The sequence below is a fragment of the Falco punctatus genome (assembly GCF_963210335.1).
Source record: "Falco punctatus genome assembly, chromosome: 8".
Taxonomy (NCBI): Eukaryota; Metazoa; Chordata; class Aves; order Falconiformes; family Falconidae; genus Falco; species Falco punctatus.
The window spans coordinates 20305964-20333125 of record NC_137588.1 but is presented as its reverse complement, the minus strand read 5'-3'; the positions used below and the strand labels follow the sequence as shown (position 1 = coordinate 20333125).

The following is a 27162-nucleotide window of genomic DNA, read 5'->3' as shown; positions in this document are numbered from 1 at the left end:
CAGCTTATGAGGAAAGTTCACGTCTTGGCATGGTATCACTCCTCTCAACAAATCATGGACCTGTACATCTGGTAGAAACCTCCAGAAGTCACCTAGCCCATCCCCCTGCCCTGTAATGGGAGCAGTTATACTTCTATCTTCCTGATAGATATTTACCTTATTTCTTCCAAAAAAAACTTTGATAACAGACAACCTGCATTCTCTCCAGGCAATTCATTCAAGTCTTTCAGTACATGTACTGTTAGACACGCCCCCCCGGCAATGTCTAATTTTAAACTTTCTTCCAGTTTATTACTTCTTCCTCTGTGCAAAGTGGACAGGGAAAACAATATTATTCTCTTTAAAATAGCATTTTATATCCTTGAAGACTGTTACCATGTTGCCTCTGGTCCCCTCACACTGAAACCCTTCTGAAATACAGTGGGGAAATTGGGCACAGGGCTTTAGCTGTGGCCTAAGCAATGCAGAGCGGAGCAGAGCAGAGGGATTATTTCTCGTGCCCTGCAGGTTATTCTCTTGTTTATGCATCTCAAAGATCATGTTGCTATTTTGCTTTTTTTTTTTTCTTCTTGAAAGCTTTCCTTTTTTGTTTTGCTACAGTGTACTCAGATGTAGAAAGATTTTTTTCTAATACATACTAGATGTTGTACATTCCCAGGATAAATGTCAGTTATTTTTAAAATATGTCAAAACCAAAATCTGACTCTAATTTTAACCTTCTACATGCTGATTGTGAGCAGCACTACATGACTTGCCAAAGATTCCAGCTGCCTTTTTTTGTCATTTTCCAAGCTATGCAAACACACAAAATGTTCTGAGCTGGCAGCTATAGCCTGAATGCTAATGTGTAGAACAAAGTGTATTATATTTATTTATTGTAAAGAATAACTGTGTGCAGGCATATATTTATATACTTTCACATAGGCTTCTATGCACGCAAACACATTTTTCTGTATTCCATCCTATGGGACAAGAAAAGCAGAGTAAATGCAAAAGTGCTGGAGCTTGGCTGGTCTGTCTTATGCTACCCTGCTTAGGCTCCATTTTCCATTTGTTTTCGTGGAATCTGCTCAGTGCCTTTTACTTTAAGCAGCAGGAAGTCAACACTACATATTTTGTTCAGCCAGAAATAAATCTGAATTTTAGAAGTCTTTGAACTCTAACCCCTCAGCTGGATGGTTCTATGAAGTCTTGACTGAGTGCCATTTGTATATGGTTCCATCCACATTAGAGCTGTTTTTTAGAAGGTTTTTATATCATATTCCCTTTAAAGTTTCCTTGACCTATGTCTCAGAATAAAAGCATTTCTTTGTTTGAAAAATATCATAAACTGTTACTGATTTTCAAGTTATAAAGTGACGGTTATACAGATCTGTTACATTCTGTAAGCATTGCCAACAGATGTAAACATATCATTTTCATCTGAATACAAAGTGGGTAGAGGTGGCTCAAGGGCTGATTCAGTCTCAAAGAGAACTGCATCACAGGCAGCTGAGTCCTACCCAGCTCTTCCTAAAGCTGATGAAAAAAGTTCTCTGTATCTGGACAGAGACTTAAATTTCTGTCTTACATACATAGACATTAAAAACTGGACTCCAGAAAAAGGGACCATACTTGTCTGGAATAGATCAGCGTAGCAGGGATTTATCTATTTTTTACATATATGTATATATATATAAAGGCTAGCCTTTGCTATGTGTTACAAAGGAAGATGTTATTTCTTTTCAAGGATTTCCTAAAAATCTTTATATGCAAATTTTCTCATAGACCAGAACTCACTTGTGATGAATGAATCATGTGATACTTTGCGATATCAAACATTTTTAAAATTTGATGCATTTTCAAGTATTTCCAGAAGCACAGAATGGAGTATCAGTGTGGGTTTGGCATTTAGCAGTAGTGACCTGGAGCTATATGATGGGAGTGCATTACTTTAAAAGAAATCCAGACAACTGCTTATGAAAATGTTCTTCTAGGAAGGAACGCAAAGAAAACTTCAAAAGGGCTTAGGAAGCTATTCGACTTATCTGTTAGGAGACTTGACTACTCATCAGTCTCTCTTTTATACTTCTGGTTCTGAGTAATGTGTTTGCTTCTAGTCATGTAAAAACAACTCCCTTCGTATATTTCCATAAGATCAGTAGAGATGCATTCTTATAGTTCAGTGAAGTTTGTTGGACAGTCTGTTGAAAATGTAATTGCTGAATCATCACTGCCTGTCTATTGTGAGTAAATTCCTCTTACCTTTTGAACAACATGACTCATTTTGAAGGATAAAAAAGGTATTTAAAATTGTTATCGCTTCTCAGCCTAAGTGGTTATCCACAGTTTGAGGTCTTGCAGACTGTTTCTGTTGGAAAAGAAGCTCATGGTAAAAACAGAGGATCTCTGTACAGAGCTGCATTGAGGACTGTATGAAGATATGAAGAACTGATTTTGTGTTCATAGGAGGATCTCAACAAGGAGAAGTAAATTCTTTTGTTTGTAGCATCACCAGATTTCAGCACAAAATGTATGGAAGGTTTTCTAACAACCATTCTCCTAGAGCTATTTCAGGCTACATTTCAGGTTTTAGCTTTTTTTTTTCTACCTCCTTGTGTTTCTCTTGTTTCTCCATTATATAAAGGTGGACAGTTATTTCCTGAAATCACCTCTTCCCAGTGCATTTCAAATCATTGCAGTGTCACATGTACCTTTGGAGTGATTACACATGCTTACACTGTGATTTGATGCCCCTCTTGATTTAACTACAACACATTTGTTTCAATAGCCTAACTGAACTAACCCGTGCAATTATTATTCTGTAGCAGCTTGGAAGAAAAGAGCATGGTCCCTGTGAATATCACCTGGACCACCAGCTCAGATTTAACATTATGAAAATTCAGTCTCTTTTCCTTCTATTTCAGATGTTCTGCCTTCTCTTTCTGTCCGGACCAGCAACCTTGTTATTGTATCAGGTTCTTTTTGTCCTATGTCCAGGTTACAGATCTGTCTGACAAGTCTATGAACTGCCTCTTTTCTGTGCACTGACCACCTTGTCTGTATAATCCCTTATGAAATGTACTTTTGAAAGCATACCAGTTCTGGACTCCAGAATAAATTAAGTGTGGAAAGGAGGAAAATTATGCTGCTGCGAGACTGCTTCTTCAGACAATATGGAGTATACAATGCTTCAATTGAGTTATAGAACTATTTCACAGTGTTTAAATTATGTGATGGTGGAGTTCATGTCAGGCCAAAAGTTAGAAATGAATCCCTGCAAAACCAAAGAGGTTGTGCAGATCTGACTGGTCAAGATCTCTGCTTTATGTCTATTCTGGCAGAATCAACCAGATGACCTGTGTATAAGCCTAGGTGTTTCACTATCATACTGCTGACTGATGCGTACATGCACAAAGTGTTAAAATATTAGTTTTGTGCAGTATCCTGAGATAAGAAACCATCTTCTGTGCCCTGGGCCTTTTGAGTGAACACCTGAAAGTCTTGGGAGCCAATCTCCAAATGGCTTTCCCACATTCCCTGGACTACCTCTGAGTTTCTTCCCTCCAGTTTTTTAATTGCACCATCACTCACCTCTTTTACTTCTTCTTCTGTCTTCCCCTTGCTTAGAACGGAGCTGAGTGGTAAACAAGTGCCTTAACTAACTCCATCTGTGTCTGGATCTATCCCCCCCCCCCCCCCCCCAAGCCCCCTCTAACCTTTAATTACTGTCACAATCTTTGGCTCTATCATAAATAATCTGTGAAGAATCCAAGTTATTGCTTGTTCTTTTCTTCTTACCCTGTGTTACACAACTCTAACTAGCATGTGTGTGCTTCAATCCTTTGCCCCACTTGCTGTTTGTGAGCCTTCATTTCACCTACCAAGAGGCAGAAAGGTGGTCTAAAGAGTGCCAAGTTTGGATACCCTTGCTTTTGTTCCCTGGTGGGATGAAAGGCTAGGACTTGATGGTGGGAATCATGAGGCAGAGGAATACACAGTGCTCATATTGCAAGATGAGACAGTTTGGCCAGACAGTGGCGGTTTCCTCTCTTGTTTCAGGCCATGACTCAAGACCAAGCCAGAATTGCAGAATATGTGATGGAAATTGCAAATTGGATGGCTAGAAGCCAGTTAAATCTGTAACTTGGTCAGTGAGAATGCCCCACCTGCCTAAGGCAGGTGGTATATTCTTTGCAAGGACTTTCTGTGTTTTGTATGTTAATAAGAATCAGCCAGAATTATAAATAAATAAATATTTATATATATATATGTATTTTTATATATGGTTTTTCTAAACAGCCCCTAAACCACAACTTCCTGGCATTGTTGGGGTCCTGCTGGACAGTGTTAGTTACTACTTTTCAGACAGAAAAAACCCTAATATTTTTTAGCAAATGGATGTTGAAACCCATATAAAATGTTGTTGATCACTGTGGTTTTTCCCTTATATTCCCAATCCAGCAGCCTGTAATTCTAGCAGAGGTAAATCCCATTGTCAATGGAATTTTTTCCTGAGGAAGGATTTCATAATAATGGTTTTTGCAAGGCACATTTGTAGCAAACAAATGCCTACCGTTCCTCTTCTCTACTGCAGGGTAATTGTGTTACACTGAAAGGCTTTTAACTACAAATCTGACTGAATTGCTCAACCCCCCTAGGAGACATTCCTGAAACATGAATTTCAGTCTGGCATGCTGAACGCACTGTTCCTGCAGCTGCTGCTATTGCTGACCAGATCCTCTGTAGGAGGAGAGCACTTTAAGGCAGTAGCGGCAAGGCAATCCTGAGAAAGTGTGGGAGAGAATGGTGTTGCTTTGGAGCCTGAATGGCATTGATTAAAAGCTTCAGCGCAGATTATGGAAGTGGTATAAGAAGTAGCAATTCTATACAAAAAACACCTATGTAATAAGAGTTACTGACTGTCATTCTGCTGACCACAGCTCTCTAACTGCTTTACCATTCTGTTAATCAGAGTAATAGAATAAAAAAGGATGCACTTTTTAATTTTTCAGGTCAATTTCTAACCCAAAATAAATTAAATTCCATCGTGTACTATACTACTTAAAGTGATGATCAACTGTGCATCAAAGATTGTCTTTCCTTAATGGTGTCTGGTTCCTATATTTATTTAATGAACATAAGCACAAAAAGGTGCTTATTATAAAGTACTTGTCATAATTTTGATTTATGAAAGCATGGTGTTGGCACTAAGCTCCTGGAACATTTTGCTTTTCATCTTGATGCCCTGCCCAAAAGAAATGAAGAGGCCCTGTTGCAGTTCTAATTTTCTTCTGGAAAATAGTACAGAAACACACTTCAAATAATACTATTCTTTTACTCTAAAAAGCTGAATACATAAGAAAAGGACACAAGACCTAGACAGGCTTTCTATGGATACTGTCTCTTACCAGTTTTTTGCCTGATGTCAACTACTAGATTTCCTTTGCTTTCCTAAGCTGAATTTACTCTTCAGAAAGTTCAAATTAGCATTTTCATTGCTGTCAGCACAATTTAGGAAGCCTTGTGCTGCTCAGAACCCTCCTCTCCCTGCCTGGGCTGATCGCTTTCTGAGCAAAGGCGAGTCTTTCCAAGAACTAGTCCTACCACACAGCTCTTTAGGTAGTAAAGCACAGCAAATGGAGAACTGTATTTTAATTCCTCATTGTATCGTCTGTGTACCAGCATGTTTGTGTAGATCAACCTTTTCTTCTGTTCAGGACATAGGTGCAAACCTAAAAAAGCAATGGGAGACAGGATACTTACAATGAAGTGACTCATCTCTTTTTGGTCAGTGGACTGAGATGAAAAGCAAAAGGTTTCTGAAGCCTCACGACACAAGACAACCACTATCCTCTTTCACTGAGGGTATTTCAAAGAACAATAATGCATGAAAAAAATCCCTAAACCTGTTTAACAGCAACTTTCACACAAACAACTGTAAGTGTACTTAGGGCTAAATATTGTTCTGATAAGCAAAATATTCTAATGCACAGGATTTTAAGGTTGCACTGGAAGATAAATGGATGGACAGGGGCAGTTTCAGGACATTTACCCACTTTTGCAAGGTCACAAAATCCTAGAGGATGTAACGGTTCATCCATGCTCACAGGAACACAGGTGCCCCAACAGCCTGAAAGAGAGAAAATAAACAAAATGACAATTTCAAACTGGAAGTCCACAACAAAAGTATTTGAAATATAGAATAATAAGGGATCAGGCTATGGATTCAGGGGCTCTGAATGAATAAAATTCATGACACATGAGAGAAATACTTTATTTATGGCTTGACTGGGATCAAGTGAGTTCTCTGTCATTTTTGGGAGGCTATTATAAATGTAGTGGGCTTTGTTCTGGTGCTGTAACTCAGGGAGGACTCCCATCTATCATACTTGCAAGGAAGTATAAATGTGTTTAAATATGCATGTACTCTACTAAGGTATTTTGATTTTGTCATTTCCTCTGAGAATAAAATCATACTTTATTTACTGTTTATTTTAAAATATCCTTCAAGAACATAGCATAATAGTTATGAAAAGCTGCTTTTGTCCACTCTTTTAGATCTGTATGGTAATAAACAGCTGTCATTACTGGGGTACTGGATGTGATCTCAAGGTATGCATTGTAACTGCCTACTCATTCATCTTGGGGGTGAGACCTCAGCAGTGTTTCTCCCCAGAGCTCCAACTTTTGTGAACAGAAAGCTCCTAGCACGTGGGCCAAAAAGTAGAGTTAAGTGGTCCAAACATATCTCAAATCCAGATGCTGGGGACTCAGATCATGTGAAATGTTGTTGTCCATATCTTCCAGGCATGTACAAGCTGTAAATGTGTTTTCAGATCCCGCATGGTAAGAGCTCCAGAATGAAAAAAAAAAAAAAAAGCTCATGGCTTAACACCTAAAAAGATATTTGGTTTTAAAGGTTAGATTATGAAAAGAAGTAGGAGCTTCTGAAAATTCCTTATTGGTTGGTCTGATAGACAAGAAAAGCTGAAAAATGTTTTGCTACGTCTCCCTTGCTCTTTTTCAAAAGGGGCTCAGGATATCAAGTATCCAGATTCTGGGCTGTATCAGGAAATATGTCTGATGTCACAGATTTATTCTGCTTTCAAGCCTAGTAGGAGTGACACCTATTTTTCTCAAGCCTGTTGAATGACACAGGTACAGGTTGCAAGGACACAAAGAACATTCTGGCTGATGGGATTATTTCAGACTTAAATGGGGCTCTTGGCTGAGGTAGGAGGAAGAGAACTTTTATTGGCCTGGTACAAGTCTCCAAAAAACTGTTGGACTGCAAGCAAGGAGGAGGATGACAGCCTGCAAACACTAGGCTTATAATTCTTTTATTTCTCATTTGCACTGTGTACAATTCTGAAAGCTCCTTGTCTTGTTGGCAGGTCTCTTTCCACACTCAGCCAAGAAGCAGCCTATTTAGTTTGCTTTGTTGAAGCTCATTTTGACTATAGTAACATTTAGGGGGATGTTAGCTTCTGACAATAGATCTTCAGAAATTGTGGTGTTAGGCCCTGTCTTGCAGAGGTACAATGATAAAAAGAGCATAGAAAGGAGTTGTCCTCTACCAAATATAACACACACACACACACACCCCGTAAGTGGAAAATCTTATAGTGATATGATGTGTGTAGCCCATACAAATGTGATTAATACATAAGAAGGGAAAGGCCTGTGTAAGGTTAATTACTACGCCTGAGGAACATGCATTATCCAAAAGAGAATGGAATGGCTGGATACCACTGGGGCTCTCAGTGAGCTAATCAAAATACATGTAGGTCAACACTAATGCTGTGAGATTGTTCCTAGGACCCAAGATAGCTCAGGTGTCTCATTCTGTTGTCCAGTCTCTTAAACTATTTTAAATAGTTACTATCATTAGTTAAAAATGGATTTTCTTTTGCAATAAAAAATGTATTCCTTTCCAGTGAAACTCGAGATGGTACCTTTTTAATGGCTGTGTCAAAAAATGAAAACATAAACCAAGTTCTTTAGATGGTGAAAGCAGATGGTTTTTTTTGTTTTAAAAATCTATGGGTTTTTCAGAATCTGAAACTGTGATAAAAATTGATATAAAAATTCAAACTCCTTAACTTGTTTAAGAAATAATTATAAGAGCAGATGAAGGATTTACTTGAACATTTTTTGAATGCTCATTCTGTACCTTGACAATCTGAGAAAAGAGATACAGTATTCTTCATACATATTAAACTGATGAAGGCAGAGACAGTCTTTGCTTTCAAAGCACTCAGTGTATTTTAATAAGATGGTGAAATATAGTCATATGTGCAGGCATATTTCTTTTTCAATTGAAAATCTTATCTGTTTCCATTTGAAAAAGATCAAAACTGTCTACCAGAGCCCCTCAACAATTAAGCAGTAGCTGTATATCACACATTTTCATATGTGAAGATATGTATTTTTTCACACAAGAGCTGACTTGATGTGACATCAATGAAAAGCACAACAGACTTCTTTTGTGATTTTAATGACCTTTAGCTCTCTTAAAATTTAAGGTGGTATTACAGAAAACACCTAACAGGTACAGCCCTGCATAGTTCCCATAATATTGGCATTACAAAGTTTTCTAACTTGGACTTCGCACTTTTTCCAAGGCAGCAACTCACAAAGTTGGTAACTTCGTTTCTGCTTAAAATTCTGGACTGAGAAGTAAATTTCAGGTGCAGCCCCCATTTTTTCCAGTGGAGTTGTGAACTTACGACACTCCTTATAAACCCACTGGTGAGTAGTAGCTTGAAAAGTATGTTCTCTTGCACATTGCTTACGAGTCTAGCAACAGAAGCTGAAATACTGGTGCAGAGTGTAGAAATGTATAATTTCATGTGGAATGACTCATGGGATAATTAGCATAGCATTCTCATGGCATGTGTATTATTAACTGTCTAGATCTTTATACTTGAGAGGTATAGACAAATTTTGACTTCTCAATAAATGCCTACACATCTCAGTTGTATAAAGCAGTACATATACCATCCTGCCTTTGAGAAAAGTTGCTTCCTGTATAATGATAAATGCTCTGTAAGAATTCCTGGCTCAGGACTGAGTTGAACAGTAGCTTTGCTACCTCCCTTCATCCACTGAAACCCAGAGAAAGGGGAGAAGGAACAGGATTAGTAGGGATGGAGAAACAGCAGGAAAAACATTTTGCATAACATTATCATATTGCCTTAAAGTCAGAGCTGATGTCCACAGAAGTTCACATTGTCAATGCTACAATATCATTGGGAAGAAGTCTTTCTGACCTTGTTCAAGTGATGGGTTCCTGCATTAGGCACAGGTATAAGTCTGTACTACCGAGATAGTAGCACTGCCATTGGCTGCGAAGGTGTCCTTGTAAATCTTTAAGTAAAAAGCCACTTTCAGTTTTATAAAGAAAAAAAGTAATTGCAAGGCATTTATTTAATTTATGCCTTATCTTGTTCTTTATATAATCATGTGAAACTAGATAAAGTTTTTGAAAATGTTGTGCCTGGACTCAGCATTATCAAACTATTCTAATAGTTTTTGTGGTGAGGATGACTCAGTTTCATATTGGCTTTTTAAATTTTGGTATAGAACATGTTGCAAATTAGTGAAATAAAGCAGCAAAGTAAATCTAGACATTTTAGTTGGGGGGTGAGGGGGAGGCAGACATTGGGAAAATCGTGTCTCCAAGTCATGAATAACTGAAGTGGTGTTTCTGTGTTGCTTAGTTACAGTTTCTGTTTAGTTGGCAATGTAGTTCACTGAAAATATTTCAGTTGCTGCTCCTGACAGCTACAAACGTGCATTCACATGTATTCTTACAAACTCAAATATTGTTAAATGCATGCCTTAATATACCTCCTCAGATGCGAGCATTGGATAGCATTGCCAAGTTGCAGAGTCACTATTGAACAGCACATTCATACTCAGCTAATTACAAAAAGTTTTCACTGGTTGGCCCATTTCTTCAGCTGTTAATAGTCTTCCCTGCCATATGCAGAACAAAGTTCAAGTGCAAATATGAACAATTTGCTAGTCTGGTTGGCAGAAACCAGACAGTACTAATGGCCTCAGGAGACTCATGCTGACTTTGTGCCAATTTCAAATCTCTGCTCAGCCTCCCCAGTTTACCAAAAAAGCTACTTTTCCTTCCAGCCATACTGATAAGGGCAATGCGCAGAAGCCTGGTATATGACTAATGCTTACCAAGTGTTACAAGGCTTGAACGGAGGGAAATATGAAACCTTGTGACCCTGACTCAGAATAGCCAAACTCCATCTGCTCTGGAGTTTCAAATGGTAAGAACGCCTCCATTTCTTACTGTGGACATGTTTGGAGGTAGGGTAAGGAATGTGGATTATTTCAGTCTTGTTCATTTTAAGCTGCAAAGTTTTCATAAAAATAATCAAAAAACATCTATTCTTAACTTTTCCAGGAAGAATTAGTCTTAAGAGATCAAGACAACCCTCAGATTTGAAGCTTAAGTGAATGTGTTGGATTTAAATGCATTTAGGAGTCTTAAAGTAACTGATAAACAAACGACTTGGTTATATTGTCAGCTGAAGTAACTTCAGAGTTCAGATAGCTGCAGCAACACAAAATGTAAATGGTGCAAATGGATCCATTTACAACATACAGGCAAAAATACTGTATTAAGAGGAGTTGAATGACATACCACACACACATGTTGTCAGGACTAAAATATCTGTGGAATTTTTAAAGTTCTTGGGGAGCATTTCACAGCTCAAGGGGTTGCATTCAATACAGTGAAATTCTGTGAGATTCTATTCTGAAAAATAGAAAGGGACTAATCATAGCGTTTAAAATTAGTGGTAGCTTATCTTGAAAGGATCATACGATCACATTTTTATCTGCAAATGGGAACAGTGAGAACTACTTAAATATATACAGTTGGTGAACTTGTGGCTAAGACAAACAATTATAAAAACATTCTCTAACTTTCTTGGAGTATGAATCATCTTCCACACAGTTTTACATGGTAAAATTGTGATCTTGTAAGTCATGATAAATTCAGTACTTTTTTTTTTTAACACATTACTTTATCCAGCAAAGAAAGCTCAGAAACTGCAACTACAGAATCTCATAAAACTAGAGAAGAATGAATAGGTACTATAGATTACAGCATATTAATCAGTGGCTGATAGAATCTTTCACAGCAAAATTTGGTATGATCCTTCAGCTGGTATTTAATTAATTAATGTGAGGAATCATTATGACATATATTAAAAACATCAGTGAAAAATACCATTGATTCCTCTTTACACAAACTGAGTCATCCAAAGACAGTGTCAGTACTTCTTAGGCCATGTGTTTATACTCACACTAGAAGATGCCTGAAATCTCACCAACATTTTTTCCCTGAAATATCAATATTTCTTTTACTTCTTTTACTATCCTGAATACTTAGGTAGTTTTAAAAAGAAAAATACTAAAGGATCAGTATGCTGCATAGGAAATACTAGTAACAATTCACTGTGATTGTGAAGTTTAAGTTCAGTTTGATTGTTTTGTCATTTCTTAGTCTGATTGTTGTCAGTTTTGTGCACCTTGTTCGCTTCTTTGAAACTACCAACCAGGGAAACCCTGATCATTGAGTACCATCTTTATATGATGGGGGCTTTTGGCTATTGTTAGAGATCACTGGGTTTTTTTGTGAGAAATGACTTATTTATGAAATTAAATAACCTGTATTTCTGCAACACAATCACTGACAAAAAATGTTTACTGTCTGTAGTACCTTTCAGGTTTGGCCCTAATAAACTGGATAATAGTGTCAGAGACTTCTTGTTGTTACTTTTTAAACCACCACCTTCATAGTGATATGACAACAAAAACTTGAAAAGAAATGACAAAAAGAATAGGAATAACAAGATCACATAAAGTCTTCAGCATATGTATACATGACTCTCTTTATTCCACTAAACCCCAGGGAATTTTCAAATGCTGTAATACTACAAAGGTGCAAAAAATGTCAGAAATTTATGTAAAATGTTAATTGGTTTCTGCCTGCTTTTAAAAATAATTTGTAAATCTTCTTGACAACAGCTAGAAGGGTAAGTAAAATAACAGTGTTTGTCTTAGAATAATCTAGGAATATATTTCCATTGCCCCATATATTTACCCAGACAATTATTTTGTAGATCTGTAGTTTTCCAGATTCTTTTCCCTTGTTTCCACATTATTTGCAGAAATGTAGTCTTATACTGAAAGGCTTTCTAATCCTGCTTTTGGATGTGGAAGGGAAGGTTAGCTTTTTTTCTGATGATTATGAAGTCAGAACATTTCTGGTGACAGCTAAAGCTTCCCTTACATCCAGCAAGCTATTGTCCAGCAGCTTGTGAGCTGATAGATATATCTGTCTTCAAACAAAGTCTGATTTAGTTTTATCTAACTTCTCCAGTCTAAGAAGATATGCTATTTTTATCAGAAATTGAACAAGACTGGTTTCATAAATGAAGAAAGTTATTTTCAGATACTTTGTTTTGAAGAGGATTTCTGGAATTCTCAACATAAGCTTTTCAACACATTTCCCAGTCAGACGGTCCTTTAATTTCTGCTTTGATACAGAGCTGTGCAGTTCACTGTCTACTGTCTGGAAAGCTAAATTTAATTATATCCATAGAGTGAAGAATAAAAGCATGGACCACGCACACTGGTGAATGCAATTCACTTTGCAAATTGTTTTTATGGTAATGTTGGAGAAGGTAGCAGATATTCACTTTGCAGTGGTAGGAACAGGAAGAACAGTTCCGTTTCTTGCAGTGGAACACTGAATGGCAAAAACATTGAGAATAATAATAATCACCTTTCTACAGAGCCAGACTAGGGTCACTTGACTGCTGAGGTCACTTGGCTAAACTTCCAAACTAATTCACGTTCAGTTCCTTTTTTATTTAATTTACGAGAAATCTAAAAAGCTGTTGTTAAGATTGCATACAAATCCTACTTTGTGCACCATGAAGAAATAAGTAGTTTTGATTAAAACTAAAATTGGAAATATAAATATGCCAAAACCAAAAGGCAGTAGTCGGAATTTCTAAACCAAGGCAAGGTAAAAATTTAAAGAAAGCAGAAGGAAAGTATTGTCAGAAGTGATACAAATGTCATCACCTTCTTGCACTACAAATGAAGACAAGTGAAGCACAGCAACATTACTTTCAAATCACTTTTTTATATATATATATATATGTATATATATATATATAAAAGTGTTTATATATATAGTGTCTTATAATTGCCTTGTCTGCTATGGCATAAAATATTCTTCTGCCAGAAAATGAGCATCATTTTCATAAACCGTGCTTTTGAAATAATAGAAAATGTAGAGTATGTTAGAGCATAATGTTAGTTAATCTGATTTCATGTAGTAGTTGCAAGTGCAAAAGCATCATGCAACAGCACGATTTGTATCAAGCACATTAATCTTCTCAGAATGGTGGTTAATAGTACCAAAATGCTGTACAAGGTGAATGTTTTTGTACTTCTTGTACCCAGCAGCCTTAGGGTGATGGATTACAGATTCCATTCCACTTTCTCCAAACCCCCATGCAAGATAGTGATAAGAAAAATGTTGTCTCTGTGTCCTGTGTTTGGGGTCTACAGGATCTACAGGGCCACTTCTGCATAACTGTGCATAACACTTCTCTTCCACTCCTACTCCAGACTCACTCAGGTTAATGGCAAAACTTCTGTGTCCCTGAGAACTTTTTCTTGGGCTCTTGACACCATATGGAAGCAGTGCTGCTAGCTTGCTCTGGATCCTCTGTCAAACTGCTGCTGAACACTTGCTTCCCAGAAGAATCTGTATAAAACCAAAGCTTTCAAGGTTTTCTTCTTCCTATGCCTCATTCAGCTGTTAGATTTATTTTATGGATAAACTTTTATGGTCAAAATAAGAGATTGGGTACCTGTGTCAGCTAGACACATGTAACAGGTTTGTGAACGTTAAGTAGCTCTGGGAAGGAAGGCTGCCTTCCTGCTGGAGTGCTTTTTAGTACCGAGGCTATTGCGTTAATAAAGTACATGGTCAATAGAGATGGATGTTTCTCACTAAATATCTGCTAAATATAACTGTATTAAGGCTTCTAGACTCACCAGTGAGCAAACATAAGAGCCTTACCCTATAAGTAATTAAGATGACTAAAGCCACCACTCCACTGCTGCCTAAGACTGGAACACATATATGCTTGAAGCGTCAATACTAAAACCCAACTATGTCCCCAAAACAAGGCTGTATCACAACATCAGTGTAGGTGCACTCCATCACTGGTGACAATATTGTCACGTTACATATTTTCTTTGTAAAAAACACTACCAATAAGATAATGCCTGAAAATGTTTTTGTGGGAAGTGAGTGCAGCACTGCAGATTTTTTTACATTAGTTTGATCTCACACCATGCTGTCCCTCCTTTCCTTCCTGCCCAATACAATTTTAGCAATGGTCAAGGTTTTTAAAAGATCAGGCTGGAAATCAAGAGCCTGTACTTGATTTCCATACTACTCACAAATGGCAGCTGTAGGGCACACACAAAATGTCAAGTTATCACAATCAGTGCCTTTTTTCCTACTAAAAAGACTCTGTATTCACATAGGGTAAACTCAAAGGAAAAGCACATAAAAATGCATTTTCTCTTCATAGTATTCCTTTGGCATGGATAGGAAGTATTTAAAGTACAGCAGATGTGCTTCTGCTGTACAATGGAAATGAAGTCTTTTATAACATCTGTTTAAATATTTTTTACTTCAATACATATTGCTGTAATTGGACAGTGGCATGTTATCCTCCTCTTGTTCTTCTTTCCCAGAGGGAAAGAAGCCCAGTGTTTGTTTCAAATATTTAAATGTTTTACAAGATTATAATAACATGACATCATATTTCTTGGCCTACTGAGGGCAAACCCAAAAATGCCTTAAAAAATGAAAGTTGTACAATCTGCTTATTTCCCTGGTTTGTCACCTAGCAAATATTAACTGAAGCATTTTTGGTTGATTTGTGTAACATGTTCTTAATGGAAGGATACTGTAAACTCATCTCTTCCAGAGAGGAGAAAGCCTAGAATAAATCAGACCCATTGCCAAAGTGAAATTAGATGATTAGTCAAAGGCAATGTGCTTACACAGTGTACATCCCTCAAAACTCAAAAACCTTAGCTGAAAATCTAAAATTGGTGTAAGCCAGAAAAAAGATCAACAGCGGTGATTCAGCATTTTGCTTGTTTAAGATTTCCCGGGATCATGTTGCAACAGAAAGAGATGTGTAGTATCTGCATCCCTAATTCACTCTGATTTCACCCTAGGAAATGTATTTGGTTGTGTAAAAGGCATGAACATCATAAAACTCTCCAAAACTTGTAATCACATTGTTTAGAAACTGTTTTGGCAAAGGTGGGCTGACTAACTATTGCTATTTTGAGGGCCTAAATTACTGAGTAGAGCAAATGCAGGTATTTCTATGAACTTATGTTTTGAGAGCTCTGCTAAGGAGGTAAAAAAGAGAAGGATGGGCACATGTGCTTCAAAAAAATGTCTAGAGGTGACAACATTTTTTGATCAGCACATGGCTCATAAATTGACCAGTTTTAGCCCTCATACTGAGGCTGTGCCACAGAAGCATCCCTGGGGACTATGAGAACATGAGGGCTTCTGGATGTTCTGAATATCCAGTGAGGGCTCGAAGCATGCCAAGAAGGTTGTCTGAGGGTAGTGTTGCTGAACTGTACTGAGATCTAGCCCATACTCATCCTGCTGTGAAGCAAAAGAATCAGAGGGAATCCTCAAGTGAACAGTCCTCAGAGATCCTTTTCCATCCTAGCCCTCTGAGGTACCCAGTAGGTTCATTTTTATAGCTCTTAGCTAGAGGAAATATTCACATGCAGTAAGGAAAGCCGGCGACTACTGGTGGCCACAAATGATGTGTATCTGAACACTATTGAAATTGCAAAGTCAAGCACTCATAATCTAGGAAATGACTGGATTAAAATCATCCATGGCTAATGTGTATATGTGTGTTGATGTTATTTATGATCCATGCCCCCCCTTTTTTTTCATTAGGATGCCTTTCTGATGCAATGAACAAATGGACTATGCTTCCCCAATGAACTTAGTTTTCTCTTTGTTGTTCATATCCTGTGTTTAACTTAATACAGTCTGTTCAGACCCTGTTGTGACCACAAGATTAATGACATCTTTATGAGCTTTTCTTTGCACTCATCACTGTAGAATCAAAGTACTTTTCAAGTATTATTAACTTTCATAACAGTGCTGGAAAATAGAGGTATCACTGTTATTGCCTCTTTTCAGAGGGTTCAGTAGGATGAACTCAGAGGCTTTAGCTCCAGCCTCTGAGACATCCTGCATGTGTGTACTCTCGCTGGAAAAAACCCCAAAACCTGGACTGATTTCCAGAACGGACATCCTTTCAGATCTTAGGTCCCTGTTTGAGACCAGGAACACAATAAAAGCACTTAAAGAAAGGGTCACCAGAATGCTCACAATAGCAGAACAATGCATATGTTCTAAGCTGTTTGGGTGACTGAACAACATTGTCTGAGGCTTTCTGACAGACCCCAAATATGGAAAAATTCAGTTTAACATCTTAAAATTTGACAAACCCATGAATTTCTGAAAAGAGAGCCCAAGTGTGATAAATGTAAAGCAACCTTCATTTTGTCACCAGTATGACCAATGGTAGCTCTGGCAGTACAGGCCACACGGAGTCTGGCAGGTTGGGGGTCCCAGAAGACATTCTCTAGTCCTGCTTCCTTTTCCATCTCCCATGGCTGGAATACTTCAGCAATCTTACAGTGAAGCTTAAGCTTTCTAGGAACAGTCATCCAAGACAAACTCACAGAATTTTGCCTTTCCACGGGGAGCTGACTGTGCCAGCCTTAACTTGTGAACTACAATGCATTTCAAGATCCAGACTTGGAATAATGAAAGATCTATTTCCCATATCTGTTTTGTCTCATTTTTTACTTGAACATGAGCCAGTAAAGCACCTTTGTAGCACAGAAAGCCTACAGCATTCTGGGCTGCATTATGGAGAGTATGGCCAGTATGTCAAGAGATGTGATTATTCTCCTCTACCCAGCACTGATGAGTCCACATCTGGAGTGCTGTGTCCAGTTCTGGGCTCCCCAGTATAAAACAGATATACAGGAGAGAGCCCTGGAAAGGTCAATGAAGATGGTTAAGGGACTAGAGCATCTGACATAGAGGGAGAGGCTGAGAGAGCTGGAACTGATCAGCCTGGGGAAGAGAAGACTCAGGAGGGATCCTAGCAATATTTATAAATATTTGATGGGGGTGGAATAAGGAAGACACAGCCATGTTCCTCTCAGGGATATCCAGAGACAGAAGTAGAGACAACAGGCACAAATTGAAGTGTAGAAAATTTCACTTGAATATTAAAAAAAATTAATTACTGTTAAGAGTGATTGAATAATGGAACAGGTTAGGTTGAATAGAAATAGAACAAGAACACAAAAATCAAAATGTCAAAAAATGTTAATATGGAATGAATCCCTGCCTTGTCAGGAGCAAGATGTGGCTATGGGAGGATAATACAGGCTGCCAGCAATTATGCAATATTTTGTCACTTCTCTTTCTCTTCAGGTTTCAAATACCATAGTTGATGAGCCATTAGGCCAATGAGGAGGTGCTTCCTCACTGCATTTCTTGGATGCTTCTAGAAGCCCAACTTCTTCTGCTTAGTGTCTAAGAGGTCATTGTCTCCTGTTACTTCCCCAGTGGTAGCTTCATTTTTTTCTTTATCTGTGTGTAATTTTCTAAATTAGATTCTTCTCCATGGTCCTTGAGAAATTCAGAGCCAGTACAAATTTGGAGTCAATGAACTTCTGACCCAGCAATCTCTTTTCTTTCCAGTCTGATGCTCACCTCTTACCCTTTTTGTGCTCACCTCTCATTTGCTTTTTTTCCTAGCTTTTGTTTATCTACCCTTCCCATCTTTCCACTATGAAAGAAGCATTAGAAAAACGAGCACTTCAAGATAATTTAAAAGCTTCTGTCAGGCATGAATGTTGCTAATTTCAGAGGACAAGGAAAATCTGAAATGCGGTCTTTCTTCCATCAAGAAAATCAGAGAACACTGAAGATAACAGAGCATCTGCGTAAAGATTTGCTGTATGCTGTACAGTGTTCGCTTAAAGCCTTCAAATTTGTATAACTTTTCTCTAGAACCAATATGACTTAAATGGGAAACAATTCATGCTTCAAACTAGATATTTGTTGTTTTTATGCTACTGTCATGTCAGTAACATATTCTTAATCCATTCAGGTATCCTCCTGTTGTTTTTATACACATGGGGTAGTACCTCATGATTGCTATTTGATCACAGGGGTGCTATAGCTCGGTTTCCTGTTACACAGCTCCACAGTCTGGTTTTTAACCAAAAAATGCCACTAGACTGTACCAGCCAGGATGTAGCCGAAAGCCATGGCAGTTTTTTTCCCCACTTACCAAATGGGTCATCTTTTTTCTCAGCCAGAATACATTATTAGGGCTGCCTGGGCTGTATTCAGCTCATTCTTTAGCCATTTGGTCTGAATTATTTGCACGTATAAGCCTGCAAGCAAATTTATGATGAAGTGTATTTTCAAAGCTGTGAAAAGAAGACTATACACATTATATATGCTCTGAAGTGTATTGTGTCATTTTTACCATGTAAATAAATGATTTAATTTGCTTTTCTTGTTTCATTTGCCTAATGTCATTGTTTGTTTTTTTGTGGGTGTGTGCTGGTGCCCCCAGCAAGCTCTCAGAAGAACTAAATCTGTAATGCTGTTGAGTCAAACCTTGCAGAAAGAATTAACTCATTTACTGTATTGTGATGAATAAATAGCTGCATTGAATACATATGAAGCTGCATAATCAATTATTGTATACATGTGTTGTCATGTGCAAATGTCACATATGTTTACCTATAACAGACCATACTGCAGTGTACAAGTAAATAAAAGGTCTGAATGCTTTCATTAGAGTACTCCTATTATGCTAATTACAATCCTGTTTTAGAGTAGTGAAGAACACCTATGTAAACAGGACAGTCTCAGGCTTATTGAATGTTCTTGACTTTGATTGAATGTAATTATGAAATTATTACTTGCACTGAAATAATTTGTGGGGTTTATCTGAGTTGTCTTTACAGAATTGGACTCATAGATGTCCATCTTCTTGACTGAAAGAATTTGCAGAAAACTAGAATTTTCAGAAAGTAATTGGAAGACTTGTTTCTTTATTCACTGCAGATCACAAGTCATTATTTCATGTAAGGTCTAATTAAATTACATGTCCCAGTTATATAGGACTCACTGACAAAGCTTTTAAGAAGTGTTTATTTTATGATAATATTTCACAAATCTCAATTTTAAAAAGAAGGAATCAATGGGACAGCTAAGGCTCCTCACTTCTTTTTAAAAACAATAGGCAATGGGAACTATTGAAATCACCTGTGAGCCACAGGGCAGGAAAGTACCATGTCCCTTTTCCCTTGAAAACCTATTAATTCTAAGGAAAGGTGTGGTATTCACATAAATATAATACTACTGAGAGGTTGTTTCATGCATTATCATGAAGGAGCTCAGAAGGACTGCAGCTGACTGATTTTATGCCATGCATCTTGTGAATAATACAAAAATATAGATAAACAGAAGAATCTTGACATTGCATCAGAGCTTTGTTTTTTAAGCACCTATACATCACTACAAAATTGTGCAAAGAATTATAAACAGGTATATTTGATTTCTGGAACTGATTGCTAGAAGAAATGGGGAACAGACTTTAGGAAAAATAGATTTCCTAGTGAACAAGTAATGTTGAAAATGAAATCTGTTTCAATTGTCTGGAAAGATCAGTATTATGAATATAAAGAACCTAAGGAGGATAACCTTCTACCATCACAAAAAATTCTCTTGCTGAGCTATCTGCTCTGTGAAGACATGGCAACTACAGGGATGTTTAATACGATACCTTACACTTAAGCATTTCCAGGCTTTGCCTCAGACTCCACCTAGTAAAATGATGAAAACTAGTTATTTCATAATAACAAATTATGATAGCCTAATGGCTTCAATAACAGCTGTAGCAAATGTAGGGGTAGGCCATGAACTAGTGCTATTCCTGCCAAGAAGTATATCCATCTGTATCTAGCAGAGAGAGCCGATGCTAAGTTGTGAAGATAAAACTTGTCCCGAACAGTTAAAAATGTGTTCATTGGGCTCTACAGCTAAGCAAAACCACCTTTCCTTTCAGCCTTTGATGACAATTTATGATTGTTGAAATACAGCAAAGCTGACAAGGAAGGATAAAGGAATAAGGAATTATACATACAGACAGTAAGAAATTAATTTGCTTTTGTACCTTCGGTGAAAGAAAGAGTGAGTAATTACAATCCAATGATTAATTCTATTAGCCATGGTAAGTTAAGTATGTTCCAGATAAAGTGAGACATTTGAGCTGACACTGCTGTGTGAATAAGGTACAGCGGAGGTTCTAAGTGCATGCTGGTTTGTCATAAATGAACAGTTGTAGGGTCAGGTCAGGCCTGGAGGCAGCACTGCTTTCAGACAGTGGGGAGCTGAAATAATGTACCTGTCAGGCCCTTGGGGGTATGTGGAGAGCCAGCCTAACACTCTGTGAATCCTATTCCTATTATGGCATAAAACCTGACCCTCTTGACCATGTCTATGATTCAGCTCCAGCTGATCAGTTTAATTCAGGTCTGTTAAGAAGCACTGTCTGCCCTGTGCTCATAGAATAAGGAGCATGATGGCAGGCTGTGTGGGTCTAGTGTGGCACTAAGTTCTACTGGCACATGAATGTTGTACTGAAAAGGGACATAGCACAGTGTGAGTCCCAGCCTGCCTTGTATCTCTGACAACTGCTAAGTATTTTCCTGGTATTTATCATCTTGAAATGCCTTATGTTGTCTTGAGCTCTGTGTACAAATTTCTGTTTAAACCCAGTATGTTGATGTGTCTGTAGATCTAAACACTAATAAATTGAAAGAACATTTATGTAAAGTATTGCATCTTCAAAGTACTGTACTTCATCAGCTAATTAATCTTTACAATACTCTTGTGACTAAATTAGAACTTGTTATTTATTTAAATAGATTTTCTTTTTTCCTGTGAAATAAGATTCTGAGATTCTGCCCTCCGTTTCCAGCCCAGCTATCTAAGACTTGACGTAACAGGGGAAGTGGATTAAACAGAATAGCCCCATTCATACCTTCCACTGCTCATCTAGTTTTGTAAGACTGGAAGAAGTTGGCAGGGTTCCTATGGAGAAAACCCCTATTCAAAAGCAAGTAGTTAAAGTAAAAATATGAAGCCTATGCATACCCATAATGTTGTCAACTAATAATTTAGAGCCTACTTCTTACGGTGTTGTTTCTATGAGTCTTTTTGGAATTAATCTTAGCATATGGGCTCAGATTTCAAGTGTGTAAATCAAATGACCATCTGTTCAAAATGTGACTACACAGAAAGGCTTTGATACTGGTCATCAAACAGAAAAATGTTGATAGCACTTCCATACAACATGTTGCTAAACCTGTGCCAAGTAATAATACAAAAGGTGATTGCTGCATCATGTTTTCTTAATGAGAAATCCTATCACATTATCATGCTATAATTTGAGAGTATTTTATTTCAAGGAATATAAAATGATACAATCCTCCTTGTGTTAGCTTACTATGATGTGGACAAAATTTTTATTTTACATTCATTAGGAAGGACAATGTCAAGCAAGGATGGGTAAAATGATGTAGCATACAGCACTGTATGTAGCGAATAAGCAATCCTTCACTGTTCAGAAAATCTGCCTAACTAGCAAGACAGATATAAAATTGGACATACGGTGTAAGTCAAATTGCCTCTTTTGCCTTCAGGAATTTAAGAACAGTTCTGGTCCTGCTGAACGCAACAGCAAATTGCCAACTAGTTTTAAAGAGCCCAGAATCTGAACTTCTTTGATTCACATAAACATCAACTCAGCTGTGTTTTCTCCATCTTGCACCTGTGCTTAGGCTACACCTTCTATATAGGAATCTGTATATTTTTTCCCCATTATATCTGTTTCTTATCAGTCTATCTGTATCTCACTTGTATCTGTTTTGTTGTTGGCAACACTAAGACCTTTTCCAGAATATCATGCTAGAGCTATCATGAAGCATGGTGTAAGGGTTTCCTGAAGATGGGGGAAAGGCTTGTGTTGCCATGGAATTTTTGAAAAAGGTGCTTTGAAGGGAACTGGGGAGTTGTCCTGATCAGTGAGGAGGACAGGAGTAAGAAAGAGATAGAACAGGGAACAATGCAGGAAGTTAATTTGGGAAGGAAGTCCTTACTTGTTCTAAAAATGCCTTTGCTATGTCATTTATATGCTGGGTTTAAGGATTAGCATTGGAGAAGAGAAACAGTATGTTGCTTGTAGGCTTTACAGGACAGTCTTATTAATGTAGGCATTAGTTTTAAGTTTGTACATCAACCCATCTTTTGCGCCCTCACAGCATACAAATCCCAAAAGAACTCACATGCAGATTTCTCTGTCTTTATTCCACTATGTCCTGATTACTCCTTTGAAGTCAGTAGGTGTTGTGTATGTACAAACGATAATACATTTTGGTTCCTATAACCCTAACCACACTGATTGTGGCACTGCTGAATTCTAAATACGCATGATAGTTCTCTCAGTCTGACAGACAAGTGACAAACTTGGGATCCTCTAGAGAATCAAAATCTTCAATGTTTTAAAGCTGCTGGAGCTGGCCTTATCTTACCCTGTATCCCAGCTGTATTTTAGAGACAAAGGATTGTAGCCAATGCCTTGCACTATCAATTAGATTTAGTCAGTCTGAACTAGAAGAGTCCTGAGGCTGAGCAATACTTCAACAGACATAGGAATAAGGGGAGTATGCTGGTGGCTGGAAGCCAGCTGTTTCCCCTAGGTACTCTCAGGAACACAGACAGCCAGAACTGAGGACTGAGTTCAATGGGCAGGTTATAGATTGTATCTGCTAATTCCTCACTACGACATAACTGCAACTTCATTGGTATGAAGTATTACATATTGCATCCAAAACTTCTGCAGAAAATAGGGCAACCTCTACTGTTCTTTGTTTTAACAGTATTATTGCAGTTGCTTGAAGTTCTTGATATAATTAGTGGTGTAAAGAGGTTTCCACATTTTTTACTCTATTACTGCGTAACACACACCTTAATAAATACATTTATTTCAAGCTCTAACAACCATCATTTAGTCTTTTGGTTCATTTTTTCATAGCAGGTTCCTGTTTGAGGGGAATGTATTTTTTTCTGGAAAATTTTAGCAAGAGCTCTTTGGCCATATTTGAGTAAAAAAAAAAGTGAAGGAATGAGTATTTGTATTGGCAATAAAAAGCAAAGAAAGAGTCAAGGTATGAAATTCAACATGATCTGCTTATGTCCCATAATGCAAACAACAATTTGGACCCTACACTTTCTGCCTCTTAGTCTTACAGGCACAGAATAACTTAAAGGCTGCCTGATTTCTGGTTTTCTGTGGCTTAAGGGCTTCTGCTTGGCCATGTCACTCCTTTGTAAACTGTGAAAAGTTAAAAGGCCAGTTGATCTTTCACATACCTCAGCTGGCAAATCTCCATTTCCCAGCAGCAATCTCCTTTGAAAGCAGCTGCCATTCCAAATTTTGACTGCATAATCAAGTCTCACAAATCAGATTCTAAAAAGTCCCATTCACCTTCTATTCAACAGGGAGAAATTAAATCTGAAATATTATTGTGGAGTTCCACAAACTCTGAAAAAGAAGGATCTGTTTCTGAGAAAGATATTTTTGCTTTACTGGTCATTTTAATGATGCATAATCCTTTATGTTTTCTCAGGTAAAACTTCACAAAAGGTGTAATAGAAGGCATGTGTAGTTATAGATGAGACTAAGCATAATTGCATTTTTGGCCATTAACAGTCCTGGGTCTCAAATACCTTTTGGGTCATCTCTTTTTCATACAAGTGTGTAGCTGAAAAAAGTAATGAAGAATGGGCACTATGAGGCACCAAGAAGAGATACAGTCCTTGTACTAATGAAGTGCGGTTCAGCATTTTCCTTCTAGCATATGCTCTTATTCACAGATGAACGAGTATTTGACTCCATTAACATAAGGCCAGTACTCTCAAATTACATGTTTCCTCGGGTTGTTATGGTCTGAATTCTTAAGAATCACAGAATAATCTGCATTCTGTTTGACTTGTCATGTGAGATAATATACTGCTTATTTGGTACCTTATATCTCGTGAGAACATGCACTGACCTGGGTCCAGGATTTCAGATTTCAGTAGTCAGGAGCTCCTGACATTTCTGTACAGTTTGGAGACCTCTTTGGTTGACACAGATACCTGAACCAATCAAATCTTTACTCCCTGCTGCCCAAGTTTCTCTGAGAGGTTTCACTCATGTCTTAATCGGAAAGCTACGTGATTACTCATACATAATCCAACTGCCAGAAGTATATTTTGGCTGTCATGCTCTAATTGCTGCCTAACTGAGACACTTCTGAATGAAGTATGGCTATACCCAGGGTTCCTAGCCCACTCGGGGCTTGTCTAACTTGCACAGCCTACGAAGTGTTAAACTCTGGCTTAACGACTACTTCCCAAAAAGGTACATCTCTGAGGGGTGTCTGCCCACAGCCAGGCACCTGAGCGACATCCCCTTCATGCCTACAGGCACTGCATTTCTTGGAATCAAAAGCATTATTAACTGCAGAGGGTTGTCCCAGGGCAGGTAGGTTCTTTGGTCAAGGGTAGGTTCATGAGCATTGAGAAAGGTTTTCACAAGTTGCATCCCAGGATAGCATTCCAAAGGTCTTGTCATTTCAAGCTCAGGCTACTTTCTCCCAGACATCTGCTTACCAAGGAAATATCCCTGCTTGCTACCTTTTACGGAGGCCTAGCCTGTCCTCTAGTGGTTGGGTCATTAAACGTTGCATGGGAGAGGACAAGAGGTGGCTGGAGTGAACGCGGAACTGTTACAGCACCGTGGTTTTGCTGACAGCTACAGTGTTGCTATGTACAAAACTGCTGGTACTGGTATGCGTAATGCTGTTTGTGTCAATGTAACAGTCCGTGAGAAAAGATAAAGGCCTTCAGCTAGCAGTCATTTCTGGGCTCCTTCTCAGGCCTGATGCCAATTACAAGGAAAGAGCATCACTGCAGCTTAAACTGAGTTGAGGGGAGAAAGGGCTGTAAGGGGTGCCTTATGTGATTGCTCTGTAAGGAAAACTGTAATTATGTGGAATAATGTGATGAATGTTTTATAATGGAAGTACAAAATTAGTGAACTTTATTGATATATCTGTAATGTACATACTATTTTATAAATAATTAATTTGAAAATTTAGTTTCTTACATTTGAAGCTCTTGTTCTGTTGGTTCCCAAACACTCACATATTGGGGAATGATAGCATTGATTTTCCTCAAGTAGGCTGATTTCTTAGTGCAAGAATTTCTCATTTTTTCCACCATGGAATATAGCAAAGGAAGAGCTGCAGCTTTGATCTCACTGACTGGCAGCCTCTTCTATTCCTCTGGCATGCACTTTAATTTTTTTAAGGCAAAATGAAAGAATTGGCTTTTGTGGCATTCTCCTCTGCTATGCCAATTTCTTAGCTGTATCCTTTTAGCAACTGGGATTTTTAGATTTATTTCCTTAGATTTTTCATCATACTGTTCAGTATCCTGATGTTAACATTTATTTCTATTAAAGTGCTGAAGAAGCTGTGGCAGCAATGAGGCCATTAAAAGGGAGATGTGAAATGTGAAGTAGTGCATGTATGTAAGAAAATTACACTTGGTACAGCAAAAAAGATTAGAACAGAGGGCAGAGAAAATCGCCCATGGAGAACTGTAAGCGCACTGGCAGATTATCAGCATCTGAATTAAACATTTGTGTCCACACTGAGAGGAGTTACAAGCCTGAAGGAAGGCACAGTTTGAGTTTCACTTTGCTATCATCTACAAATAACCCCAAACACCCTGCCAAGTTTTTTGTAGCTTCCTAGCCTTCTACCACACGGCTCAAGGCAAGCTGTGTTGACTGTAAACTGAAGCTTATGGTTATACACAGATTACTTGGGAAGATAAAATCTAGATCCTGGAATATTTTGGAGAAAACATTTCATATAGAACTTTGCAAAACAGGGAGACCTGCTGCTCTGCATTCCTTCCTCTGCTCATCACTTTTTTAATCATGTATGCATTAGCATCCTTAAAAAAACTGCATCTTGCAGGCCACACTATCACAACAGAAGGGTGTGGATGGTTTTCATTGTATACTAGACTCATCTTTCTCATGCTGTGTTGGATTCCTTCCAATTGCTAAATCCTATTCAAAGGCTGTACTGCCCAGTTCATTTTTCACCTACAATAAACCAGAGCCTTTAGGACACAGTTTCACGGGCAATGACAGGACAGACAGCAGGCTGGAGGAAGGCTTCAGAAAAATTCCCGAAATGTGGACTGCACCTTCCTTCCACTCAGCTACTGTGTGTTTACTACGGGGGGACCGGCGCACAGGTCTCTGGAGAACTGCTAAAATACTCCTGAGCTGCTTATAATAATTGAAAAGCTTGTATTTCCCCCACCCCCAGAGTCAAGGACATCTGTGGTGAAGCAAGGGCAGGGAACAGTAAGCCGGCCTCAAGTGTGCGTGCTGAGGGGCTCACCGAAGTCGGAGGGGGACGACAACACCTTCCAGGAGGGAGTGCCTCCTTCCCGCCCCCTCCCCGGGCGGCTACCTGCCGGCTGCTGGGCGGCAGGGCCGGGCTCTCCTCCCGGCCGGGCCGGCAGGTGCCCCGGGCGGCCGAGGGGGCCGCCAGGTCGCAGGCCAGCGGCGGGCCGCGGCGGGCGACGGGCAGGCAGATCCGCACCCCGCTGCCTGCGGCGGGCAGGGCGCGCTGCCGCGGGGGCCTGGGCGAGCCCATCGCGCCGTGCGCGGAGGGAGGGAGCGAGGGAGGACGGACCGACCGACCGGCGGGCGGGCGGGGGGAGCCGCCGCCAGCCGGGTGCGCGGCGACCTGATCCCCGTCCAACATGGTCGCCGCTCACACCTCCCATTCCTCATCCTCCAGCGAGTGGATCGCTTGCCTGGATAAAAG

General features: G+C 38.7%; 1 protein-coding gene across 4 annotated transcripts in view; it reads left to right on the top strand.

The window, feature by feature from the left end:
* Positions 1–27162, top strand: part of RAPGEF4 (Rap guanine nucleotide exchange factor 4) — a 209043-nt gene that overhangs the window by 23263 nt on the left and 158618 nt on the right. For all 4 annotated transcript variants that reach the window (XM_080399585.1, XM_080399584.1, XM_080399586.1 and 1 more), the window contains exon 1: positions 1–27162. This exon is cut by the window's left edge and continues 23263 nt beyond it. In XM_080399585.1, the coding sequence (XP_080255711.1) occupies positions 27098–27162 (65 nt within the window). In that variant the 5' untranslated portion in view covers positions 1–27097.